At 48.9% G+C, this 26,758-nt stretch overlaps 1 protein-coding gene across 49 annotated transcripts in view; it reads left to right on the forward strand.

Annotated features, from left to right (window-relative positions):
* Window positions 1–26,758, forward strand: part of PRRC2B (proline rich coiled-coil 2B) — a 92,560-nt gene that overhangs the window by 19,693 nt on the left and 46,109 nt on the right. For 35 of the 49 annotated variants that reach the window (XR_011432691.1, XR_002803975.2, XR_011432698.1 and 32 more), the window contains exons 2-9: window positions 8,922–9,091; window positions 9,904–10,081; window positions 13,146–13,248; window positions 16,188–16,260; window positions 21,378–21,521; window positions 23,428–23,669; window positions 24,120–24,241; window positions 24,698–24,840. Coding sequence is in view for 27 of the 49 variants with exons in the window: in XM_023629170.2 (XP_023484938.2) it covers window positions 8,977–9,091; window positions 9,904–10,081; window positions 13,146–13,248; window positions 16,188–16,260; window positions 21,378–21,521; window positions 23,428–23,669; window positions 24,120–24,241; window positions 24,698–24,840 (1,120 nt within the window). In the remaining 22 variants the exon portion in view is untranslated. Of the gene's footprint in view, window positions 1–20; window positions 210–1,326; window positions 1,601–8,921; window positions 9,092–9,903; window positions 10,082–13,145; window positions 13,249–16,187; window positions 16,261–21,377; window positions 21,522–23,427; window positions 23,670–24,119; window positions 24,242–24,697; window positions 24,841–26,758 lie in introns of those variants that run through there. The other 14 variants (XR_011432696.1, XR_011432708.1, XR_011432704.1 and 11 more) reach the window with 5 other exon arrangements.

Genomic DNA, 26,758 nt, shown 5'->3' on the forward strand with positions numbered 1-26,758 from the left:
GGCTGAGAGCTGCCGTTGGTGAGAACCTTCTACTGGCGAGTGGGGACTGGGTCACCTGTGTTGTGTTCCTTCTCCCGTTTATTCCTGATGTCAGCCCTGTGAGGTGTGGGTAGCAGTATGTTCATTTCTGTTTAATCCATGAGGAAACAGGCCTAAAGTCACAGCCACTGTGGAGCAGAGGCGAGATGCAAACCACATGTTTTGGAGAGGTGAGACTGGGGAGAAGTCGGGGGGTGGTCCGTGGTGGGATGAGATGGGGTGGCGTTTTGAGGCCAGTGTGTTGGGCTAGAGGGTTTAGACTTGACCCTGGAGCAGTAGGATGATGCTGAAGTCTGAGCAGCTGTGCAGGATCTCTCTGGTTCTGGCAGAGGAGGGATTGAGGACCGGTCAGGGAGAGCTGATTCTGCCTGTGGTTCAGGGAGGCAAGGGTGGGGCTTAAAAACCCAGCTGTGCAGGAGAATTGGGGATGGGGAAGTGCTTTGTTCCCCCCCCCACCGGCCTTGTTTCTTATTTTTAATTTCTGTTGCTTCCTCTCGGGGGTGTGGCCCTCTTTTGGTGGTGACTTGTATGGACGTTGGGTTACCAGAAACCGCAGTCCCATCCTTTTGTTGTTCCCTCACACCTCCTTTTCAAGCAGCTTATTCTTGGAGAGGTGTGTGCTGTGTTCTGCAGGCACCACATACCTTTCTGGCACAGAGCTCGCTCGCTTGGGCTTCTGCAGGTGGAGTGACTGGATTGTGTCGCAGGCTGTCCAGGCTCTCGCTTTCCAGATGGGAACGGAGAGATGTGGGCGCTCTGTGCTTCTTGCAAGCCACCTCTGCTCTTCTGATTGGTCCCTGTAGGGAGCCTCTGAGAGCTGGAGGTGTGGGGAGTGATTGGTCCCGCTGTGGCAAAGCGAGGCAGCAGAAGTTCCCCTGCAAAACCCGGCCAGGCTGCCCCCGCCCTGGCGCCTACCCCCGCCACGTCCTGGTGCGTGTGTGAAACCTTTTGTTGAATTCTTCTTGCTGTAGTGTATTCCTTTCCTTATCTGTTTCTCCCTTTTGGCTAGGCGTCAGCAAACTGCAGCCCCATATCCGGCCAGCCTCCTGTTTTTGTAAATAAAGTTTTATCGGACCACAGCTGTGTGTTGTGTGTGGCTGTTTTCGCACTTGCAGGGCCTTGGGCAGAGTTGAGTGGTTGCTACGGACGCTGTGTGGCCAGCAGAGCCAAGCTTACCTCCTCTCTCACCCTTCACAGAAAACATTTTGGGAGCCTCCTCCAGAGACTGGGCAGAGTCTCCGTTGTCTCCACCTCCCCAGCACCTGGGAGCTCGGGTGTCTGGCACACAGAGCAGTCTGTAAACATCTGAGGATTTGAAGGGCCTGTGGCACCTCCCTTATGTTAAAGGTGTTTTTTTTTTGCCAAACACTGGCATGTTGGAGAAGGAGGGCCAGACTTAGTATTGTACCTGCGTTTCATGGCGATGGTTCTTTACGTGTTGGCTGAGACTTCACAAGAGTACTGTCCCATGACCACGTCCTTTCCCGGCCCGCGTGGTTGTTTCCTGAACTGTTTATCCGGCCTGCTCTCAATGTCCGTTCCTGTCGGATCATGCTTTTTGGTATGTTTTGTCCAGCAGTGGGATCTTTCCATTCCTTCTATACAGAGACATTTCACTTTCCTTTCTCTCCACCCCACGTTGGGGACTTCTGCTTCTGTGTCTCATAACCGTGGCACTTATGCTGAGCTCGTACGTCTTCCCCAAGTGACCCTCTGTGCTCTGGGAGGGCGGGGCTGGGGCTGGAGCACACTTAGGTCCTTCATCAATGTTGGTGACTGAGGGAAAGAGCCCAGTGGTGATAGGTTCGCATGTATTGGGGGTTGAGGACTACTTGAGAAAGCAGATGATTCTGACCATGTGTTACTGGAATCAGGGAGACCTGTGAAGAGTGAAGGCCTGGATGTAAATCTGGCTGTTGGCAGCATTGGCATAAATAAGATGCTCGTCTTTGAAGACTTTGTCTAATACCGTCATGTGTGCAGTCAGCCAGAAGGCAGCCTTTGAGCCTGGGCTGACTCATGTCAGAGCCAGTGCATCTCTTTCCTGTCTGTGCCCCCTCGCCCATAGGTAAAGCCACAGCAGCCTGGAGTCAGGGTCCCCTTGGGCATATAGTCTGCAGGCTAGTGTCCTGCCTGGGCTTCAAGCCTGGCTCTAGCCCTCGGTAGTATTGTGACCTTGAACAAGTTACTTCTCTATCCCAGCTTCACCTTGGTGTCCTCTATAAAGCAGGCTGATGATGGTGGTATCTTCCAGAAAGGGCTGTTGTGAGGAGGTGGAGTGAGGGCACGAGCGTGCTCAGCAGGGTGCCTGGCTCTCAGAAGTGCTGCTGTCCTGTGATTAGCCTTGAATGTGTAGCTGTAGTGGTTCCCGGTGAGTTGCAGGCCATCCAACATCGCCAGGCGTCTGACACTGGCCAGTACCCAAGTGCGGAGTGAAATTAATCCTGTTGCCAGGAAGTGGCCTTTGATAAGGTGGAGTGCAGGGAGATTTTCCTCTGGCGGGCAGATAGCAGACAGGCTCAGTAACCTGTTTGACAGGTGGGACTACTGTCTGGAGAGGCGGGGCTTGGTATTAAGTTGCCTTTGTTGGCGAATCTTCCGTGTTTTTGTTCCAGCAAAGCCCGAGCCTTGAAGCGCTTCTTTGGGTAACTTGACAAAATATGCAGACCTGTATTCGTTTTTAAATGTCCTTTTCTTCACTCCCCAAGGCTATCCTCACGTGCATTTTGGGCTGTGTTTTCCTCTGCCTGATAACAATATTTTCTTTCTGGCCAGTGATTTTCAAAATGCTCCAGGGCCTCAGGGAAGTGCCTCAGGGTGGCTGCTGTGGGAAAGGAGGGGTTACAGGCAGGACTCCTCCAAGCAGGGCACCCTGGCCTTGAGTCTGTTTTATATGTAATACTGAGGATCTAAATTAGATTTGTTTGGGGGGAAAATAAAAACAAAATGAATTCTGTTGCCTACAAAAGGGAGAGAGAGCAGCGTGAAAGCTGTGGCTACAAGATAGGTTCCGTCTGTGCCCGCCTGCAAGGACCTGGTGCGTCTCTGCCAGTTCTTGTCCCACGGATCCAAGCGTGAGTCAGGCTTGAATGGACACGCCTCTGTCCCACCGTAAATCGTGTTCTCTTGCCTCTGCCGGCTTCATGATTCACACCCAGATGTTTGCCTTCACTTCTTTCTGCCATCTGACGAGGCTGGTTGAGCTTAGGGTGTGTGTATGTGCACATGTGTGTGGTTTGATGGTTAGAAAGTTAGCAGATATTTGGAAGCTGGTTAAACCCCTGCTAACAGTGCTCCTGGCCAGCGGGCCAGCAGAGTAGCTAGATGGGCGTGGGCGTGGGCCTGGGCAAGGCCCCAGGGTGGCACCGCTTCACTGGAGATGCGCACAACTAGGGAAACCCAAAGGATTATATTTCTATCTTGGATATTTATGCAGTGAAATCTGGCTTAGTGAAAAAACCCTTGCAAATTCTAGGCTAGTGTCTGTAAAGGGCCAGACAGTGAGTAGTTTATGCTTTGTGGGCCGTGTATCGCCTCTGTTGTATATTCCTCTTCGGGCTGACTGTAATTTGCCAACCCCTGTTCTCAGGGAGGATCAGGCCTGGAAGCACCTCCGTCTGTGCTCTTGCGCTGTGGAAGATTAAAATGAACAGGCGTCAGGCTCCCCTCCCCGAAGGTGCTGTTTCTGTAGCATGGAGACTCAGTTGCATTGCCTGTTAGCACCCAGGGTTATAGAATCTAGCTTTATATAGGCGTAGAGAGTCCAGTCCCGGATGTGTGTTAAGAGATGGCTGCTCTGACACTAAGTCATTTGTGATTCCGTGGCTGTGGGTTATTATCATTGACGTGTTTGATTTTAGAACCTGCTGGTACTTGTGGAATCTTGTCTTGGCCCCTCCATTCCGTAGACGGGGAAACTGAGGTCCAAAGAGGTCAATGGTGTGCCCAACAGGTGCAAAACTTAGTTTAAAAATGGGAGGAGGGGCACTCCAAAAACAGCGTGCGGGCTTAGTGCAGGCATTGGTTCAGGTGTCCTGCCTGGCTTGCTGAGGCTCTGGTCACACGCGTGGGGAGCGTGCCGCCCGGAACATCGTCAGTGCTCAGTTATTCACAGAGTCGTTGGATTTACTGGGAGGACAAAGCCCAAGCACCTGTTGCAGCCTGACTGACGTCTCTCAGACATAACAGGTCTTTTTTTTTTTAAGATTGGCACCTGAGCTAATATCTGTTGCCAATCTTCTTTTTTTTTTCCTTCTTCCTCTCCCCCAAAACCCCCCAGTACATAGTTGTATATTCTGGTTGTGGGTCCTTCTAATTGTGGCATGTGGGATGCCACCTCAGTGTGGCCTGATGAGCAGTGCCATGTCCACGCCCAGGATCTGAACCGGCACAACCCTGGGCCACCAAAGTGGAGCGCCTGAACTTAACCACTCTGCCACGGGGCCGCCCCCAGAGTCACAGTTCTAGGAGAAGAATGGCTCCTGTTTGCCCAGAGTTTGTAAAAAGTTTTCTTCAGGGATGCTAGGAAGGGGTTGTGGTCAGGCTTCTGGTGCCCAGTGCTTCCTAGGGGTGGGGTGGGGACTGGTTAGTTCTCAGAGAAGCATAGTGTCACCAGGAAGACCCTTGAGAGCTATCTGTGTGTCCACTGTTACCTTTGCCCTCAGGCTCTGGGCGGTGCCGAATCAAAGAAAGATCTGTTTGTATCAGTGAACTGGCAGAAGTTTGGACTAACAGATTTTAAGAACACTTTTTAGCAATATCTATAGAAACAAGTATTTTCTGGTCAAGTTTCAGAACTAAAAGACATTTGATCTTAAAAACAAGCATGTTAAGATTTAATGTGGAAAATTAATGGCCCAGAGTGGCTGGTAAATAATTTTTCCTTCTCTTGCCTTTGTCGATGTGGTTTTTAATTTAGTAAGAACTAGTTATCTGAATTTAGATTAACCATGCTAAATCTGTAATCCTGCAAAGTGTGTGTGTGTGTGTGTATGTGTCTCGGTAAGTGTGTGTGTGGCTGGGAAGGAGGCACCGCTGGTTTCCTTCAGAGATGTTGGTGGATTCAGGGGTCAGGTGACAGCTGTGGTCGGGGACAGCAGAGATGGAGCTGCACATTAGCGTTTTTCATCACTGTACGGCCGTGAAAGATTCTGGAATGCACTTCGTGTAATTAGCTCTGTGGTGGGTCCTGTCCTGTCCTGTCTGTAGGCTGGACGTTCGCTGGGGGTTGTGTCCACCTGACCCTCTGCTATATCCCAGACCCGGCTCAGTGCAGGGTGGTGCCTAATCGGTGTGTTGAATAAATGTGTTAGTTTTGTATTTTGTAGTTACAAGTTACATATTTAGTGGCTTAAAACAAATTTATTCTCTTACACTTCTGGAGGTCAGAAGTCAGAAACGCGTCTTACTGGGCTAAAATCAAGTTGTCGGCAGGGCTGCACTCCTCTTGGAGGCTCTAGAGGGAGACTCTGTCTCCTTGCCATTTCCAGTTTCTAGAGGCGCCTACATTCCTTTGCTCATGGCCTCTTCCACCTTCAAAGAGTATCACTCCAACCTCTGCCACTGTTGTCACACCTCTCTGACTCTGACCCTCCTGCCTTCCTCTTCTCAGGACCCTTGTGATGACATTAGGCCCACGTACATAATCAAGGATCATCTCCCCATCTCAAGATCCTTAATTTAATCACACCTGCAGGATCCCTTCTGCCCGTATATAGTCACAGGTGCTGGGCATTGGGACGTCAGCATCTTTGTTACTCAGCATGCCACAGAGTTTGTAAAAAGAGCGCTAAATAGATAGGATCCCACCATAGTCTGCGGAATAGTCTCGTTGGGGCCCAGGGCAGCCACCCGAAAATATCCCACACTGGTATCCAGATTACGTTGAAATAAAGTTACCTGAGAAACAAAAAGGGCATCTTGCGCCTCCTGTCTCTGTCCCCCTGAAAGCAGGAAACAGATCCCCCATGTGAGAGGGGCTCTCCTCGCGTCCTCTCCAGAGCTGGGGATTTGGGCCCGAGAAGCTGTGTGAGGAAGCTGTGCTGCTCTGCTGCCTGAACTCGGTTGAAATTCTCACTAATTACATACCTCAAACCCAAGTTTCTTTGTCCTGTCATTCCTCACAAGTTTAGTGTTTCTTTGTGTAGAAAGATGTATGTACTGCGTGCTGTGTTCACTCTGGGAGCATCACTTCTCTCTGATCTTCAATACGTACATATTAAATTGGGTTTTCTCTTCTTAATCTGGTCTTGTGTCAATTTTATTATTGGTCGACCCATGAGAACACAAGGCTAGAAGGGGGGATTTCCTCTCCCCGACAGTCTCCGAGTGAATAAAGGACACGTTTGTCCCTCCACCTTGTCACGGGCCCCACGCAGACCCCTGCTTGAGCTGCGAGGCCTCGGCACGGTCCTCTCAGGCTGCCCGTCTGTTTCCCACCTGGAGACCTTTGAAAGTGCTTCTTTGGGGCTTTTCCTTTTAGACCTTGAGTCAGCAAACTGCGTGTGGCATTTTCTTTGTTTTTTTTTTAAACAAATACAGAAGTTGTAAAAAAAAAAAAAAAAGAAAAAGAAAAATCGTCCTTAGCTTGAGGGCCTTAGGGAAACAAGCCATTGGGGGGCCGACCACTGTTTGCTGACCCCTGTTTTAAACTGTCAGCTCTATGAGGCAGGGGCCGCTGGTGGCCGTCACCATGGTGGCATTCTCAAGGGCTTTACTAATAGTATAGTGAGTGTGTGTGTGCCTGTGTGTGAGTAGTGGGGGGGCTTAGGGTTCCTACCCAAGTGGTGTTTTCTGTTGGTTTGATTTGACAGAAATGTCTAAAAATTAGACTTAATGGAGAATTTCAAGTTGTTGCACATCTGAGAGCCTGTTAAATGCCAGTCACTGTGACCCAGGTGAGATCCAGTTCCTGTCCCGGAGGGGCTGCAGTCCTGCCGGGAGGGGCTGCAGTCCTGCCGGCGGGAAGGAAGCTGTAATTAGTGACGACTGTTGGGGTGGGGCAGAAACTTCCTGCAGCCGGCTGCTCGGAGGGGGCTTTAAAGAGAAAGGGGTGTGTTGTAGACCTTTGGGCACCCAAGTCAGGATTTGGACACTTGTCTGATTCCCATCCGTGGTCATTACTGTCTTTTGCTCCTGGCACATGGGACAGACCCTGGGGGGTGCTGCTGGCATCGAGTAACCTTGGGAACAGTGAGCCCTTGTGAGGGTTTCTGCCGGTCTGTCGCTTCATCGTGCGGGCACGCTCTGGTTCATTTAGCTTCCTGGAGCTTGGCCACTGAACGCGAGCCTCCTTCCTAGGCGGGAGCTGACTTAACTGGGATCCGGATGAGGAAGGGAGTTAAGTATCCAACTAGGGTGGCTGAAATGGTGTGGTGAGGAGCGGAGCATTTCCCTGAAGAAGAGGTGACCACCTGGGAGGTGACCCCTGCACTTATGTATCCCACTCGCAAGGCTCACCTATTGGCCTCCATCTCCGTGCATTCTTCATGACCGTTTCCTGATACGAATTGCGTGCTTATCTGTTCCTGCGCCTGAGGTGCTGACTGGCAGATCTTGGATATCAGTCAAGATGTGTGCAATGAATGAAAGCTGGATGTACCTTGTGTTGTATGAGAGCAGGCTTCGTACACGTTTGGCACGGCGCAGGGCTTGGGCTGCGTGGAGGGGTGTGCTGTCAGCATCTCCTGTTCTGCTTTTTTTGGGCCTCAGTTTGTAACTGATCTTTGTTCTCTGTGCTCTTGGAGCATAATATATAGAGTTTTAAAATTGTCTTTGGGTGTGCAAAATGCTTCCCCAGCACACTTGATGTGTGCCTTCTGGCCTGTGTGGCTTCAGAAGAGGGTGAAATGGCAGACCTTACTGCTGCAGCTACCACTGAGGCCTTTTGTTAGTGGATGTTTTTACAGTTATCTCCATTTTGTCATTAAAGACACATTATCAATATGTGTAAATCGATGCTTTAGCTTTCTTTTCCATACGTTAATTCCAGTGAGAAATACTGGTTACTCAGACAAGTTTTTCTTTTTCGTGATCAAGTTTAGAACCTGTAGCCGAGGTTGAGCGTAAGAAAAGGCACTGGCCCAGAGTACTCACTGACCTGTATTCACTAAGTATTCAGATGAATGAGTGAGTGAGTAGATGAATGAACTCATGAGGAAAGTGCTGACGGACTCGTAGATACCTGTAGAAAATTAGAAAGTGGCACAGGGAAGAAGCTTCTTTCTTGGTGGTCTTTTCAAGATTTTCTGTAAGTCGGGGGAGCACATATTGGCGGTGCAGCCCCATGTGGGCTTTCCCTGGGGAGCACTTGCTTTCTGTTTTCCACGTCTGCACCTCAGAGAGCCCTGCCCTCGTTGCCCAAGCAGGTGTTTTCTCTCTGGATGCTGGTTCTTTTATTTTGAAAAGTGTGGGCACCCGACTGTTCCCGAATCATTTACTGGCCTTGGTTGCTCCCTTTGATTTGCTTTTGCTCGTCCTTGAAATGAGCAGCCTTGTGTAAGTGGGTTGTGGACCTCCCCTGTTATGCCTGCCTTACTTTTGGTGCGTGTACTGCAAGTGATGAACATTTACTTTTCCATCTTGAAGAGCTGTCCTTGACTTAGAAAGAGGACTGCGTGTGTGAAAAGTTTATGTTTCTATGTAGTTGGTGAGCGGTGGGTCCCAGTGATTCACATGGGGAGAGTTCTTAACGCTTGGGGCTGGGGCTATCTGCACAATGCTCTTTAAATGTGTGCACAACTGCCTCTGCGTGCTAAGGGCATTTTCCTAGGGACAGATTCCAAAACTTTCTTCAGATCTTCAAGGAGACCCACGCTGAAGGATTCAATCCACTGGGTCAGAGGTTCTGGTGCATTAACACTTTTTCTTTTTCCATTTCAAAGGCAGATTGGGAGTGGTGCCGAGAAAAATTTCCTTACTAGATGACATTTCATCGCAATGTCCGATCGTTTGGGGCAAATAACCAAGGGCAAGGATGGGAAAAGCAAGTATTCGACTCTCAGCCTGTTTGATAAGTATAAAGGAAAATCAGTAGACGCGATCAGGTCCTCAGGTAAGAACCAAGCATGAAGGCCAGTTCTTTACACTTTCCCTTCAGTGAGAACCTCTTGGTGAAGGCCTGTGAAGACCCGCAGCCCCCGTCTCGTTAGGCGGATGGGGTCCATGCACACCCGTCTTCTGGGTAGGTAGTGGTCACCCAGTAGTTCTGAGGAAGCAGAACCCCCTGCTTCTGTTCCGAGCCTGCAGTATCCTGACTGCTGCAGTGGGATTATTTCTCTGTCTCACTTGTTTTATTGAAGCCGTGGGTATTTTTAGCTTGATGAGTAGAATGGAACTTAATTTGCATCAGAGTTACTCTTTTTAGATTTCATGGTTCCAGTCTTCTGGAATTTGGTGGGAAAAGTTCCTGTTGATACTCTCCACACCCTGTGAGGATTTGATAAATGTCGGGGCGCGGCTCAGGCTTGGCTCGGGTCCAGACAGAGGCTGTCCTTTCAGTGCTGCTGCAGTGAGGTCAGAGCAGTCTCAGCTTGCAGAGAGGGGGGTGCTGTGTGGGATGGAGGTTTCTGGCCTGGCTCCTCACCCATGTTGTAAACTCTCTGAGCCCTCTCCTGCCCGCTGGTAAAATGGAAGCCTCTGCACAGATCGCAGCAGCTCCCGTGTCTCCTAGGTCCTCGGTGAAGAGCTTGTGGAGTGACCACCAAACTCTTCTCGTTTGTTTCCGCGGCGGGTCTGCTCCTTGTTTGTGTTCGGCTGCCTTTGTTGTTGTCACTCAGAGTTTGAAAGAGCGGCTGAACGAATCCAGCCTGTTTCCTTCTGTGACTTTCCTGTGCCACATCTGTTTCCACCCCTGTCTTCCTGCAGTTATTCCTAGACATGGCTTACAGAGTCTCGGGAAAGTTGCCACAGCCCGGCGTATGCCACCACCTGCAAACTTGCCAAGCTTGAAGTCTGAAAACAAAGGAAACGACCCCAACATCGTGATAGTACCCAAGGACGGAACGGGATGGGCAAACAAGCAGGATCAGCAAGACCCAAAGAGGTGAGGGCGGCGGGGCGGGCGGGAGCCTCGCAGCGGCAGAGTTGGAGAACTGGGGCGATACCAGAGGAAGCTTTCGCCCCACTCCTGCTGCTGCTGAGTTGTTTCTTGCTCCCTGCCTTCATTTTGTGTGGCTTTTAGAGCTGATGCTGCAGTGTTTCTGTGGGCTGCCTTGTCCCCAGAGACCAGTGTCCCCTGTGCCTTATTAGGAAAGACATCATCACCCTGGAGGAGCTTATGCAATAACTGTGGACAGAGCTGGTCTTGGACCCTTGATTCTGGTGGTGGTCTGTGTGTGCTGGGCTCCAGGTTGAGAAGGCAGCCTTCCCCACTGTGGGCTGAGGAGCTTCCCACGCAGACTGCTACAGTTGCTCCAAACAGACCCAGTTACGAAGGAGAACGGCCCAGAATCCTTGTTACCCGGAGTCAGTACGCAGCCTCCCTGAGGCTCACCCCTCTGCCAGCACAGCACTTAGGAAGCCTTCAGAGGCCCAGGGTCTGGCACAAAAATCATCATTAGAGAAACAGAGCAACTGTTGTGGCTGCTCCTGCGTGGTGGAGCTGAAAGCACGAGGCCGGTTCTGTTCCACTCGTGCCCGGGGCACACAGCCTGTGCGATTCCCTCTGACCTCTGAGCCTTCAGTCATCTTCTCTGACTGGGTTCCAGCCAGTGTTGAGGAAAGAGGATTTGTGCTGGGAGGGGTCTAGCGAGGGACAGGGCCTTGCTAAGGCTGCAGGCAGAAACCCGCTGCTGGGGTTGCCTGTTGGGGAATGAAAACACAACAACCCACTCTCATGCACCTTCTTGTCCTGCATCCCTCGTGGTCTGGCTGCTGAGACTCGGGATCCAGAAAGGAAAGGTGAACCAGTGTTCTATTTTCATTGGAAGTGGCCGCAGTAGCTTTTGTAAAACTTCCCTGTGGTTGCTTCAGACAGGATGTAGACAGCAGGTAATTCAGGCAGATGATCATGTAGTAGTAGTAATCGGAGTCGAGTCTTAAAGCTGTTGTAAAAATTTTCTGTTTGCTTAGGGATCATACTGGTTGATTGTTTAGCATGACTTTTGGAATCAGACAGACATGTACGTGATTTCCAGCCAGGCCATTTATTAGTTTTATGGAAGCTGGAGAATTATCTGACTTTGAACTTCTACATCCTCCTGTGAAGTAGAAGTAACAGCTGGCTCCCGGGGGTGGTTACAGGAAATAGCTGAGATAGCACGAGTCAAGTACTTAGCACAGGGCCTGGCATGGAGGAAGTGCCTGGAAGATGTCAGCCATTATTGTCATCATTCTATTCAAATGGTAAACACTACGAACTCTTAAGGAAACCGATATTACACATTTCAATGTAAGCATTGAAATGCCTCTGCTATCAAATTCTTGAGAGAGAAGACAAAGCATTGCTCCTTCCTCTTATGCAGTTTTACTCAGCATCGGCATAGAAAGTATCAGGCAGCTTTAATGAGGCCAGTCGTGCTGCACGTCTGCCAGGGAAGAGGTAAGAGTGAGTGTTGGAGAGGGCAGCACACCCCAGGGGCTGGTTCTCTGCTGCCCTGGGCCACGCCCTCCGGCGGGGTATGAGGGATGTGTTGGAGTGGGGGCCCCTAACTGCTGGGACTTGTTGCTTAGGTTTGGAGAACACAAAAGTGACACTACCTGGAAGCTTCCATTTTAGGCAGAGGTGATGTGAAGGGAGCGTCAGTGGCCTTTGTTTTGTAATGATCGTGAATGTGAACGGTGAGTTACTTGGGTTAAGTAAGCCTCGGAAGAGGATGTGTGTGTGGAATTTGGCTTCAGCTTACAAATGAGCCACCGAAATTGGCCAAGTGGATCGCTGTCCTCCTTGATTCTCACTGGGTGGAAGGTTGAATGGAAAGAGTGGCCAGAAAGCTGCTGAGTCAGCCGAAACCTTCCTTCAGAATCCTTTCTTGTTGCTTTCTCAAAAGATTACCTGTGAAGTGTAAATTGACTGACACAACATTTTTTGGACAGCAGTTTGGCATCTTTTTTAATTTATTAGTTTGTTTATTTTTAAATATTTTATTTTTCCTTTTTCTCCCAAAGACCCCCAGTACATAGTTGTATATTTTTAGTTGTGGGTCCTTCCACTTGTGGCATGTGGGATGCCGTCTCAGCATGGCCTGATGAGCGATGCCATGTCCGTGCCCAGGATTCAAGCTGGCAAAACCCTGGCCGCCGAAGCAGAGTGCGCGAACTCAACCACTCGGCCATGGGGCCGGCCCCGGAACATCTTTTGATCCAACAATGTTATTTCCAAGAACTGAAACACTACTGAATTAGTAATCCAAAAGTGTGCAAAGATATTTATACAGAAATATTCATTGCAGTTTTATCTATAACAGAAAAAAAATTGGAGATTGGTCAATTATGGCCCACCCAGTTGTACTGTGTCGTTAAAGGGGTAGATTCATATGTGTTGTCATGAAAAGGTGTTAAATATGTTAAGTAAAAGACAAGTTCTGGAATGGTGTATATAGTGTTATTCTATTTGTGTTAAAAATATACTATTTTAATATATATAGAAGAATCTGCTTGGACTTTCTCTTTGGAGATGATGAATTCTGTGTTATATATATTTATAAACTTAGTTTTACTTTGAGCATATATTTCTTTATAAGCCAGGAGAAAGTAAAAACATCTGCTCCTGGTTCAAGGCATCCAGCCCCCTGCGTAGCTGTGAGCTGCTGGTCAGGAGTGAGGGACTCAGAGCCCCTTCTGTGCAGTGACTCAGTTTCCCCTTTGGCAAATCCTCCATCACTTCAGTGTTTACAGTGAGCTTTTGGTCTTTGCAAACAGAAGACTCTGCAAGAAGGCAGAGGACTGTCTGTCCTGTCAGATGTCAGCGAGGAGACCTCAAGCCTGGATCAGTTCTCCTTGTCTTTGCCAGCGTGAGAGTCCACTGGGGAAGGTCTTATTTGTGTTGGTCAGAAGAAGTTTTGCCCGCAGTGAGCAGCTGAGCAGCTGTGGCTCTCGGAAATGCAGAGGGACCTTGTCTGCATGGCCTGTGTCTTATCTAATCTCCACTCTGTCCTGCCTTTGTCTAGTTCCAGTGCGACGGCCTCTCAGCCGCCGGAGTCGCTGCCGCAGCCGGGTTTGCAGAAATCTGTCTCCAATTTACAGAAACCGACACAGTCAATCAGTCAGGAGGTAGGTGCTGGGGGCCCCGTCCTGACTGTGGCCCAGGCGTCAGAGCGCCTAAATGCTTCTGTTGTTGGGGACTGGTAGGAGCCGTCACTGGGAAGGGTGGCTTTGCGTGACCTGCTTATTCCTAGAGGCAAACCTGTTGGGTGACTTTGGGAAATGAGCATAGACATTGTCGTAGTCACTGAAGAGCGATTTTAATCTGCAACTTTTCGAAAAAGACCCCAAATATAGACTAGAATACAGACACCTAGTTTGATTCCTGTTGACTTACCTTGAGGTGAGGTCACTCAGGCCAGCTACAGGCCAGACCAGGGTTCCCCCGGATGTGCTCCCTGGAAACTAGTGCCATACGAAGACAAAAAGTGTGGCCACAGAAAGGGTCAGTAGTCAGGTGAGTTTGAAAAACAGACTTGAGCAAGCTCCTTTACTGTTAGACTTCTCAGTGTCTTTAATATGCTAGTGTGTCCTGTGACTCTAAGAACAGGACACAAGCAACAGCATTCCCCAAATTCATTTGTCCTAGGAAGTCTTTTTAACTGAATGTGTCTAGGGTCTTGTTCTCTCAGAACACACTTTGGGAAGTACTGAGCTGTAATCCTTTATTTGTTGATATATTTAAAATGCTTTTCTAAGCAGAAGGTCATGATTTAACTAAGCAAAGCTGGTAATAGCCTCAGTCCCTCGGAGTCTGTGGGTTACAGAGACCTACAGGAGGGTGTCCTTAGCTGGAGCTAGAAATCTAGATGAGAGGTCTGGGAATCTTTTAGAAGACAAAAAGAAATCGAGATGTAGATACCTAGCATTCACCTGCTCTCTTGAAGACAACTTGAATTACTGTTTATTTTAGTTTTTGTTGCTCCCTGAGCAATAGGAGATCAGAGATGCCATCCCCCATCTGTGGGGGATGCCAGTTTGCCAGAAGAGCACCCCTCCTCCCCAACACTGAACTGTGCTTTTGAAATTTAAGAAAAAGGAAAAAAAATCCATATTCATGTGAGACTCCGTATTCATTGGCCTAAATCCACTTGGGCCTGTTAACCAGTCAGAGGACGTGGAGATGAGTTTGCATCTGTTTCCCAGAATTTGAAACTATTTGTACCCTGGCTGTACATCCACTCACCTTTGGAACCTGTGAAAACACATACATCTGCCTGTACCCCACCACTGGAGAGTCTGAGCTGGGGCCTGAGTACAGTCCTGGGCATCTGTTGAAAATAAATGCCGAGGGAACTGTGTGTAGTCAGGGTTGACGCCCCATCCTGGAGCCAGCACACAGGTCACTTGGCCCAGTGTTCAGCCTTCTTGGCTGTTCCCTAGTTTTCTCTCATGTGCAGAGGTGGGGAGAAGGGGCTCCCAGTGTTTTCCACCTTCTCAAACCTCACCCCAGAGAGATGACAGCAGTTTTACTCTTGGGGGGAAGATTGCCAGCGGTGTTGGTACCCCTCCTTGGTCCTGTAGGCCTTCTCTTCCAGTTCAGCGCCTTTGGTGGATGAGGGCGGGGTGGCGTTCCTTGGGCTGCAGACAGCAAGTGGGAGGCTGTGGGTTGGCCCTGGTGCCCTCTGCTTCCTGCAGGCTCTGAGGCTCCCTCCTCCCTGAGGCACTGTCCAACCCCAGCTGTACTGTCCCCTTATGTTGCTGACACATCTTTTCTATGGTCTGTGTTGGGGAGACCCGTGGGCATTTCAGGCCACCCGTGTCAATCACTCAGGGCAACTCCTGATAAATAAATGGACCGTTAGACCTGGTCAGCTCTGCGTTGAAGGCAAGAGAGCAGCCATCTGCCTTGAGTGTGTTTAGTGGTGGTGGCAAGGGGGCTAGATGTGGTTAGGAAAGAATAATTATTTAATCTGGTATCTGATCCGATAGGGGATGAAGCTTCATGCTGCATCAGGCTTGTTTTCTGTATCTTCATTTCAGTTAGAAGGGGAAGGCTAAGTTGAATGTTGTTGAGAAAGGCAGGTGAGCTCAGAGACTGGGGACCCAGAGGGGCTTTGGATGCAGGTAGAGTGGGGACAAGTCCTGGTCTTGCTGTTGTAGTTGGGACTAGTCACTCCTTCCTGAGCCTCAGTCGAGATACGACTAGAACCGTCCCATGGTGTGGGAGGACTTGGTCAGGCAGAGCATGCCCAGCCCCTAGTGAGCTTTCAGCAGAGCTCAGCCAGGAGGACTGGAGTCCAGGCCAGGCAGTCTAGATGAGTGGAGGGGAAGGCGTCTCGCCTGGGGAGTTGTGCCTTGTAGAACGACAGTACAGTCATACACCGTATCACAACGTTTCAGTCAACGACGGACTGTATATATGGTGGTGGTCCCATAAGATTAGTACCATACAGCCTAGGTGTGTAGTGGGCTATACCATCTAGGTTTGTGTAAGTGCACTCTGATGTTTGCATGGCAAAATCGCCTGGCATTTCTCAGAACGTGTCTCCATCATTAAGCAACACGTGACTGTAATTATGGAAAGCGGTGTGGTGGTCTATCCAATGAAAGATCAGGCGTGTTGGCTTTCCCATGTTTGCACGCCTCTGTTAGCAGTGGCACACAGTTTTTGAGACACATGCTAGAATTGGGTTTGTTTTTTTGTCTCTGGAGCAAGACAGAGTAGCTCTGTGGGGGCAGGAGAGGCAACTTGACAGAATATTCTGGAGCAGATATGGGTTTGAGTCCTGGCTTTGTTATATAACCAGCTGTGTGACTCTGAGCTGGTCACTTCCCCTCATCTGTAACGTGGGCTGGCCAGCTGCTGACTCCTCGGCTGCTGGACCCAGTGGGATCTGCAGTGGGAAGCTCACGTGGTTAGATGCTGCTCAGCAGGTGGTAGTGGATATATTGGTGTGGGATTTGAACCTAAGGTGCGGGCCTGTGGGCACCTTAGTTTAACTTGCTCAGTGATGGACTGCAGACCGATTGGGCTGGCTCTCTTCTAATTTTCTTCCTTCTTTCAGAATACAAATTCAGCGCCAGGTGGACCAAAGTCATGGGCACAGCTGAATGGAAAGCCAGTAGGACACGAAGGTGGTAAGTGTGTGCGTGTGGCGTTGGGGTGGGGGTTTAGGAGGGATGAGGACCTTTCTAGACTGTTCTGGTAGGGTCTAGGCAGTCTTTGTGGACTCTCTTCCCTGAGAGAGAGACTGCTCTGTGGAGCCCTTGCCATTGCCCCTGTAGGGGAAGCGCTGATTCTGGGAAGTTTGTCGACTCTTTGATTTCATTCAGTGTTATTGCTAAAGACGTTCCTCCTGAGGCGTACAGAGACCTGGGCAGCTGGCCCTGCTGCTGTTTAGTTCGGCTGTGCTGCTGATGGAGTTAATACCTGCTCAGCAGTGTTGCCGCACACATCTGCCTCCTCTCCTGGGACCGCAAGGAGGAGGTGCTGCGCGGTCTGCTAACTTTAGCATGGTTTATAAAGAAGCCAGCCCAGGCACCTGAGCTGCCTGCTGGGGGACCGGAACACCAGAGCGTTGAGAGGGTTGTGTGGTATTTGTCACCTTTGGTGCCTGCCTGACCCTCAGGAAGTGCTCAGGAAGTGTGGTCGGCTGAGCTGCTGCCATGCTAGTTTGGTGTGATGAGGTAGGTGATGGGAGAGGTGAGCCCAAGGGAATGGGTCAGAGTTTTAAATGAATTGTGAACAACAAATTCAAATGGCTTCCAAGGCAGGCCCAGAATCCTTTGGGGTGAGGGTGGGGCGTGAGCAGAGGGTAACCAGGCTCCCCTCCAGTGACTGGAGCCCTCTGAAAGGCGGGCCCAGGGTCAGGGGCATTTTTGAGAGAAACCAAAAATCCAGATTTTTTTATGTGAACTCTTCTAATTTTTCAGTGTTAGCTTAAATGTTTCTAACCCACTGTGCAGACCAAACGAGGTGCCTCAGAGCTGGAAGGTGAGGGGCAGTGGTGTGAGTGGTTAACCCACAGTTGCTCCTGCTTCTGTAAGCAGCACTGGCTGCCTTTTTTACCCCCTGCCCTGGCATCGCCCTCTGCCTTCTGCTTGTCCCTGCCAGCCAAGGCTTTGCCAGACTTTACTTTGTGTAGCTTATATTAGAAAACAGCTAGACGTCTAGCCTTCCGTATCCACCCTCCCCGGCCCACCAGGACCCCAGTGCCCCTCTGGGTTGGGACCACTGTGTGGTTGAGGACGTTCCCCTCAGTCTCCTGTGGGGAACGGCATATCAGTCAATGTGCCACTGGAGCTGTGGGCAGAGCCCAGGCGCTCCTGATGTCACAACAGGCAGGGGAAGCTTGGGCCTTGTCGATAGGAGAGCTTTACGGATGCTGGAGTCCCCAGAGGGTGAAGTGGAGGGAGCAAGAGGGATAGGGAGAGGCAGTGACAAGCATTTCACTACCCTAGAATCAAGTCTTTAAAGAGCACTCACAGGGGCTGGCCCCGCGGCCAAGTGGTTAAGTTCGCATGCTCTGCTGCGGCGGCCCAGGGTTTGGACAGTTCAGATCCTGGGCACGGACATGGCACCACTGGTCAGGCCATGCTGAGGCGGCGTCCCACATGCCACAACTAGAAGGACTTCTAACTAAGATATACAACTATGTACTGGGGGGATTTGGGGAGATAAAGCAGAAAAAAAAAAAAAAAGATTGGCAACAGTTGTTAGCTCAGGTGCCAGTCTTGGGGGAAAAAAAAAGCACTCGCTGAACTGTTGACAGTGCTTCTTTGGCTCTCTACAGCTTATCTTTCTGTAAAGTTAGGTTATTTATTTATTTTTTTTGCTGAGGAAGATTAGCCCTGAGCTAACATCTGTGCCACTCTTGCTCCACTGTATATGTGGGTCGCTGCCACAGTGTGGCTGACGAGTGGTACTAGTCCACACCTGGGATCCAAACCTGCAAATCTGGGCTGCCGAAGCAGAGTGTGCCAAACTTGTATGCCACAGTGCCAACCCCTGTAAAGTTAGAATTTTAATTAAATGTATTAATTTTTATTTAAAAAGAATTACAAAGCCAGCCCTGATGGCATAATGGTTAATATTCACTGTGCTCCATTTTGGTGGCCCAGGTTTGGTTCCTGGGCATGGAACCGTACCACTTGTATGTCAGCAGCAGTGCTGTCACGGGGGCTCACATAGAAGAATGAACTTACAGCTATACACAACTGTGTACTGGGGCTTTGGCAGGGGAAAAGGAGGGAAAAAGGAGGAAGATTAGCAATAGATGTTAGCTTAGGGCAAATCTTCCCCTGCAAAAAAAAAAAAGACAAAGATTCAAAAAAAGCTAGTGTAAATGGACACAACCGCTGTGGAGGACAGTTTGGGACTCCCTCTCAAAATATTAACACTTAGACTCTTTGATCTAGCAGTTCCACTTTGAGGAAATCACTCTGTAAATTACACTTGCCTGTGTATGAAATGACATACATACCAGATCATTGGTTACAACATTGTGCTAGTAAAAGATTGGAAACAATCGCTTGAAATATCCAACAAATTATGGTACTTTAATGAAATACTTTTTGGCTCTAAGGAAAAAAAGCAGTTTTCTCCTGATAATGGCAAGATCTCCAGGACACATTTGTAAATGAAAAAAAGTACAGAATAATGTATAGAGTATGTTACCATTCATGCAGAAAATTGGGATGAGGGAGAATCCACTTCTGAAAAATGTTGTATATGCATTAAAAAATCTCTGGAAGGGAACACATGAAAGGAGGAGGGAAGCAACCAGGAAAGGCCCTGTTTTTTGAGGGCATTAGAAGTGGGCCGATGCGGCACAAGGATGGGAGGAAAGCTCTTCATGGCTTCTTTCTTTTGGACCTTGTGATTGTATTACTTAGCAAAAAGTAAGAGCATTTAGAAAACAATTCTGAAACACAGTAAAATGCTCTGTAAACATGTGATAGCTCACCTGGGAGATGGCAGAACCCAGGATCCCAAGAGGAGAGAACGCACTCTCCCCGGGCCCAGGTGGGGCTGCAGTGGGCATCAGGCTCTGGTTCCTCCCCTTGTGCCAGAGGCGCAAGTCTGTGGTGCCATCAGGGCTCTGAGGACTTGGGGGTGTTGCCCACAAACATTTTCATGACTCTTTGGCATCAAAAGGACTCTCGCAGAGTTGATAGACTCTCCATTTGGAAGATGTTCCATCGGTCTGTTTCACCTGGAACAGACCCAGGAGGCCCGATTCTGTGGTTCGGGCAGAGGCTCACGTCTCATGGGCTCTGGTGCTAGCAGCACCACCAATGGCTTGATCTGGGCCCTGGGAAGAAGCTCCCTGATTTTACTGTGTCACTTTCTCATGGCGGAGAACACATGGTATGGGAGATTGGTGGGTGAACATGACGGAGCATTGAGACCTTAGGAACACGGCTGCTTTGGCTTGAGATTTTGAGTTTTACCCTTTATCCTTGTAATCCGTGGAGGGTAAGTTTAATTCATACTTAGAATAATACCTTCATGACTGTTGAGGCAGAAAAAAAGTACTGGACATTTTTCTTTAAACTTCCAATATCTACCCTACTTTTTTCTTTTTTAAGGTTGGCACCTGAGCTAACATCTATTGCCCATATTTTTTTTCCTTCTTTTTCTCCTCAAAGCCCCCAGTACATGGTTATATATGCTAGTTGTAGGTCTTTCTGGCTGTGCTATGTGGGACGCCGCCTCAGCATGTCCTGAGGAGCGGTGCCATGTCCACACCCAGGATCCGACCCGGAGAAACCCTGGGCCCCTGAAGTGGAGCGTGCGAACTCAACCACTCGGCCACGGGGCTGGCCCCCTAATCTACCATACTTTTGAAGTGTGACTTCGGTATTTCATTCTTGCCAGTGACCTTTTAGCATAATGAAGTGACTATATGATGCGTCAAAGTCCCCCTTCACAGAGCAGTAGAGCCCCTTCCTGACACTTGGAAATTGTCTCTCAGGTTGATCATTGGTGAATAATGTGTCCATTGATTACTCTGGCAGCTTTGTTTGACCCTAGACCTTTTTACTAAGTGGGATGGTGAATGAATTGCTGTGTTGTGCATCGACACTAATCCCACTGCATCTTTCTGGCAAAGTCTTCCTTGGTTACAGGTCCGTGAATCAGTGGTGCTAAGAATGCTGCCTAGAGAAAAATTTGGCTCTTCTGTCTAGGGAGCAAGACATATCACAGTCCGACATTGTGCTGTGTGATCTTCCTGTTACTAGGTGTATATGGTGCTGGAGATGTGCTGCGCATTCCAGTTAAAAGGACCAGATCCCACTCTCGACCCTAAAATGCATTATTTGTCATTATCCATTCATCCAGAAGATGAGTGCAGGTTTTTTGTGCTGCGTGCTGTGAGTGACAGGAGCAAGTTAAGAAAAGGCTTCTTTACGGCCGGCCCGCTGGCGCAGCGGTTAAGTGCGCACGTTCTGCTTCTCGGCAGCCCGGGGTTTGTGGGTTCGGATCCCGGGTGCAGACACGGCACCACTTGGCAAAAACCATGCTGTGGCAGGTGTCCCACATATAAAGTAGAGGAAGATGGGCATGGATGTTAGCTCAGGGCCAGTCTTCCTCAGCAAAAAGATGAGGATTGGCAGTAGTTAGCTCAGGGCTAATCTTCCCAAAAAAAAAAAAGGCTTCTTCTCTAAAGGAGGTTATGGTGTTGGGGAATGAATGAAAGAACAAAGAAAGCAAGTGTCCCAGGATTCCAAGTGGAAAATGTTTGGTCTTGTAGGGCTTGAGGAACTTTGTAGAAAGTGGTAAACTGAAACGGACAATGAGGAGGTACTCAGGAGTGTAAATCTAGGATGGAGGCCTTTGGGGAGGCACGAGGGGTGACCTGTTGGCAATTACCTCCACATGAAAACGGTTGACTTCCTTGGGCTGACTTTGTGGAAGACGGCTCTTGTCTGCCCCCCGGGGCTGCCAGAAGGACCTTACTGTCTTCTTTGTCGTCTTCTGGGAGCTGGGAAGGATCTGGGCTGGGGCAGCTGTGAATCTTGCCCCGTGCACTTGGTAACCAGCTCCTGCAGGTTAGCTGGCAGGGGGCCTGATGTAGTCTGTGACCAGCTCTCCTTGTCACCTTTGGGGAACCCTTGTGCTGCTCTGCACGGTGCACTTAAAATGAGCCGGCTGCAGGGCGCTGTGGCTTTCGGTGCGTGGAGTCGGTGGGGCAGAGAACTGGTGATGCCCATCTCCCTTGCTCCATAAGTCTTCCTGGTTTTCTTGGCAGGTTTAAGGGGCTCAAGCCGACTATTATCCTTCTCTCCCGAGGAATTTCCGACGCTGAAAGCAGCTGGAGGGCAGGACAAGGCTGGCAAAGAAAAGGGCGTCTTAGATCTGTCGTATGGGCCAGGACCAAGCCTCCGCCCACAGAGTAAGTGACCTTGCACACATGTGGGACAGCAGAATTTCCCTTCTTCTCTCTGCCCTCTTAGAAGAAGTATGCTCGTTCTCAAAGGGCCAGAGCTCCTTGAGTCCAGGCTCCTGCCTGGGAAGTGGTTATTGACCCTCCACCTGACCTCTGCATCTGTTGAACTTCTTTCCTAGGCTGCTCTGGAGGTCATTTCTTGTCTTTTTGGTTGGGCCAGGCCTGTGCGCCTTCCCAGCTGTCGTCGTATGTTAGTTCTGATATGCCTGCGTGGTCATGGCAAGGATGGATGGGCCAAGGGCCAGTTACCTTGGTTCCTGATTTGGGAGCTTGTTTTCTAAACCGGTGATTCCTAAATTTAGCTGAATCCTATCAGAATCACTTGGGGAATTTGTTGAAACGTCTAATTCCCAGCCTGCTCTCTCCCCGAGCCAAATTAGAATCTTTTTTTTAAACGCGTTCCCCTGGGGATTGTTATGTAGCCGGCCCAGCGCCAGTCTCCATGGTCTCCTCATCTGGGGTCTGGCCAAGGAGTCCGCAGGATTGTATTGTGATACTTGCTGGTAATGTTTTCTCCTTAGTGGCCTTGGGTGGTCAGAGGTTGGGGTGTTGTTTGGGAATGAGACATTCTCTCTGTTCTAACTGGGGATTCTGAAATGGCTCCTGTTCTTTTAGGGGGCATGGGAGCTTGATCAGGTCTTGAAATAGGAGGGATTTTTGTTTGCTTGTCTTGATTAATCCTTGAAGTATTCCAGAGTCAGAATTGATATCCTGTAAATGAAATGATCACTGTGTGACTCTTTAATAAAACATACTGCTTTTCACTAGCCTAAGCTGGGTTATTTTGTCTGCTCCAAATATGTAATTAAATTCCTTAGGCCAAGAATTGTAACTTTCTGGGATTAATTAAGATGAGCTGCTTTGTAGGACTATAAAAATTTAAAACTAGGAGAAGCTTCCGGGATCAATTCCATCCTCCTTCGAGAAGCCCCAGATGGCCAGAGGGGTTACCGCAGGGCTTGCCTGAGATCACACGCAAGGTGGTTGAAGAGCTGGGAGCAGACCTGGATTTTGTAGCTCCCATCCTGGGTCTCTTTCTCCTAAGGGTCACATACTTAGGGACCTTTCATGTTTCAACCACTAACCAAAAGTTGACTCAAAAGAGGAGTCTTTTGGCTCATCTGACTTCTTGCTGGCCTGTAATTCTGCCAGATCTTGTGTGCGTTTGGCAGTGGAGAACATCATCGTGAAAAGATGGGCAGATAGGTTGGCAGGTTCTTATCATGACCTGTGGAAGGGCTCCACGGGATGTATGCAGCAGCAAGCGGGGGCAAAAGCCTGGTGGGCTGGGCCTCAGGCCCCTCCACACCCCCACTGGAGTAGGGGCAGCTCTGCTTTGTCTTATGACCTGGGCAGTCTCTTTGACTAGCCCTGCCACTGCTAAACCGAGTTTGAAAATGTGTGTCGGGAACTCAGTGGTTTTAATGTAAACGTCCGCGCAGGCACAGTGCTGATCCTGACGGGGCCAGGTCAGTATTTCTGGAATAAAGCACGCAAGGCTCTATTCATCAGGGCTGTCTTAATTTCTTGGGGGCATTAGATCTGTGGCTGATGTGGTTTCTGTTAATCAGTGAAGACTGTGTCTTGTTTTCACTTGTCTTCTCTCTCAGTGGACCTCATTTTGTATTCCCTTATGATCAGACTTCCCTCAGCAAGTTCATACTCATTGGCCAGGTGTCTGCCCCCCACTTTCCCTGACCTACTTGACCAGTTGACTCGATTCTTCACTTTTTGTTTTTTTTTGTTTTTTATTTTTTTGGTGAATGAGGGGGTCCCTTGACCTTCAGAACCTCATACAATCCCTCCTCCCCCTCCTCTTTCCTCTCCCCTTTTGCCCCCTTTCAATTTCCAGATGTGACAAGCTGGAGGGAGGGCGGTGGGCGAAACATAATTTCTGCCACGTCTCTGAGCGCCTCCCCAACTGAGCTGGGCAGCAGGAACTCGAGTGCAGGAGACGGAGCCCCCTCCTCGGCATGTACCAGCGATTCTAAGGACCCCTCTCTCCGCCCGGCTCAGCCTGTCCGCAAAGGGGCTTCACAGTTCATGGGAAATGTATACCACCCACCTACATACCATGACATGCTTCCTGCTTTTGTAAGTCTTCAGAGTGTCCCCTTTTTTCCCATGAAGTCGGATTGTTCATGTCCAGTGGAACCTGCTTCACATGGTTGAATGTCCACCTTGGCTTCTCCCTCCCAGTTTCACTCTTTGCCTTGAAAACCCTACTCTGGAGGTTCCCATTAGTTTTGCATTTTCTCTCCCCTTTTCATATCTTAAGGGCCTCTGGCTTCTTTCCCTGGTGATGTGGATATTATTTTAGCCTTGGTTCTTTAGAAAAAGGAGAGGCAGGTCTTCCCCAAGACACAGGTCCCTTACTTACTTACTGACAGCAGGAAAGAAATGGGGGAGATGGTGGTAGGATTAATTGGGAAACCCCAAGACTTTCCTGTTTCTTTTTCCCGTGTTTTATTTTCCAAGACAAATTCTAATGTAAGTGGAACTTAGAATTACCAGAAAATCCTGTTCATTGGTGTTATGTTTCAGATGTGTGCGCCACAGTCATCAGAGAACCAGGGTACAGTGGAACGAGGATCTTTCCCCCTTCCCCAGCTCCGCCTTGAACCCCGTGTTCCTTTTAGACAGTTCCAGATGAATGACCAAGATGGGTAAGGCTATTGCATTGTAGTCACATATGTAGTGATTACCCCTGGTGGTGATATTGGACAAGATACTAAGCTGATGTTTGAAAGTACTTTGCCTTCTGGAGACCACAGTGAACCTAAAAATGAGCTCAAAACCCCAGGGTGTGTGGGATGGCTGGGATCTGGGGCTGCCCAAGAGATTGGGTTACAATTTCAGGTTCCTGGCATAGTTGAAGTTTTGGCATGTGCTTATTACTAGGCATTTGCATTGAGCATATGAAACAGGAGAATGAGGCAGAACTTCTCTCTGGGAGGTATTTGTTCATTGTCTATTTCTTTTAAAAGGAGATGATGTGTAAATATTAAATGCAAACAAGAACCTTTGCAATGTAGAACTTATTTTTGGAAAAGTATTTGGTTTTACTTCCATCTGTGTACTTGACATGAGTCCAGCATCTTTACTCTTCTTTCCCTCATCAGAAAAGAAAACAGACTGGGAATGGCTCGCCCTATCCGTCCACTAAGGCAGCTGGTGGAACGGGCACCACGGCCCACCATCATCAATGCGGAAAACCTGAAGGGCCTTGATGATCTGGACACTGATGCTGATGATGGCTGGGCAGGTGGGTTATGGTGTCTCCTGATGGGTTTATCACTGCAGTGTAGGAAGGCAGGGCTGAAGTCAGTCTCCGCTCTCCAGCGTTGAAAACCCTCTGACGCAAACGTGTTTTCCCTCGGCAAGCTGGGATGAAGACAGGGCCAGGGAGCAGCCTCTGTGCCCTGAGTTCGGATCCTCGTTGGTGGTCAGACCAGTGGTTGCTTCCTGATGGAGCCATCATCTTCTTTTTGGTCTTTGGTCTTGATCTTAGAGCTATGGGTGATTTTGCTGTTAACTTTATTGAAAAAAGAGCTTTTATAATGGGAAGGTTAAAACAAAATAGTACAGTGAACCCCCAGCTCCCCACCATCCAGCGTCACCAGGGACACAGTGTTCTGCCATTCTTATTTATCTTCACCCTTGCCCCAACCCTGTTATTTTCTTTTAAAATTCTTTTTGTTTGTATTCAAGTAGATTTTAATTACACTGAAAGGCACATATCTTATTGGTACAATTTTGACAAATGGATCACTTGTGTGCCACACCCCTTATCAAGATAGAGAACCTCCCGCAGCACCCCGGATCCTGTCGGCCCCAGCCCTAGCTCTGCCCAGGGCCTCCCCCTCGTCTCGTGACCTTACTGTAGGTTAGTTCTGCCTGTTGCAGAACTACCAATGAATGCAGTCATGCAGCGTTTACTCTCAGGTAATGTTTTCGAGATGGAACAATGTCGTTATATATCAGTAGTCACTTTTACTTACTGGAATATGTTTCATTGTATCAATATACTGTAATTTGTTTATCTATTCGGAAGTTCCATGATGAGTGACATTTTCCTTTCTCTTGAGTAAATGTCGAGGAGTGGAATTGTTGGGTCAGAGGGTGGGTGCGTGGTTAGGTTCGTAAGAATCACCCCAGCCTTTCCCGTGGCGGTTGTGCTGTTTTGCATTCCCAGCAGCAAGGTGTGAGAATTTGGTTGCTCTGCGTCTTCACAACACTTCTGTGTTAGTCTTTTTAATTTTAGCCATTGTAGTGGGTGTGTAATGGTATCTCATTTAATTTGCATTTTGCTGATGACTAACGATGATGAACACATTTTCTTGTGCTCTTTGGCTACTGGTATATCTTTTTTTTTCGTTGTGAGTGTTAGAATGTAAGTCATGGATACAAGTCTTTTGCAGCTTATATTTCACAAATATTTTTTCCCAGTACCTCCCTTGTCTTTTCACTTTTTTCTTTTTAAAAGATTTTCACCCGAGCTAACAACTGTTGCCAATCTTCTTTTTTTTTTCCTGCTTTTTCTCCCCAAATGCCCCCAGTACATAGTTGTATATTCCTCTTGTGGGTCCTTCTAGTGATGGCATGTGGGACTCCGCCTCAGCATGGCCTGACGAGCGGTGCCATGTCCGCGCCCAGGATCCAAACCGGTGAAACCCTGGGCCACTGAAGCAGAGCGTGCGAACTTCAGCACTCGGCCACAGGGCTGGCCCCGTCTTTGCATTTTTTTTAAAGATTTTATTTTTCCTTTTTCTCCCCAAATCCCCCTGGTACATAGTTGTATGGTTTTAGTTGTGGGTCCTTCTAGTTGTGGCATGTGGGATGCCACCTCAGCATGGCCTGGGATAAGCAGTGCCATGTCCGCGCCCAGGATTCAAACTGGCAAAACCCTGGGCTGCCACAGCGGAGCTCGCAAACTTAACGACTTGGCCGGGGGTCTGGCCCCCCGTCTTTTCATTTTTTTAGCACTGTGTTTTGGTAAGAAACTTTTGATTTTGGTGAAGTTTAATTTATAAATTTGTGTTTTTTTATGGTTATTACTTTTGTGTCCTGTCAAAAATCTTTGTCTCTCCTTGGTGGTGAAGAAATTCCTTTATGTTTTTAAATAGTTTTAATTCTTTATTTTTGGGTCTGTGATCCATATTGAATTAATTTTTGTGTTTGGG

Source organism: Equus caballus, chromosome 25 (assembly GCF_041296265.1).
Source record: "Equus caballus isolate H_3958 breed thoroughbred chromosome 25, TB-T2T, whole genome shotgun sequence".
Taxonomy (NCBI): Eukaryota; Metazoa; Chordata; class Mammalia; order Perissodactyla; family Equidae; genus Equus; species Equus caballus.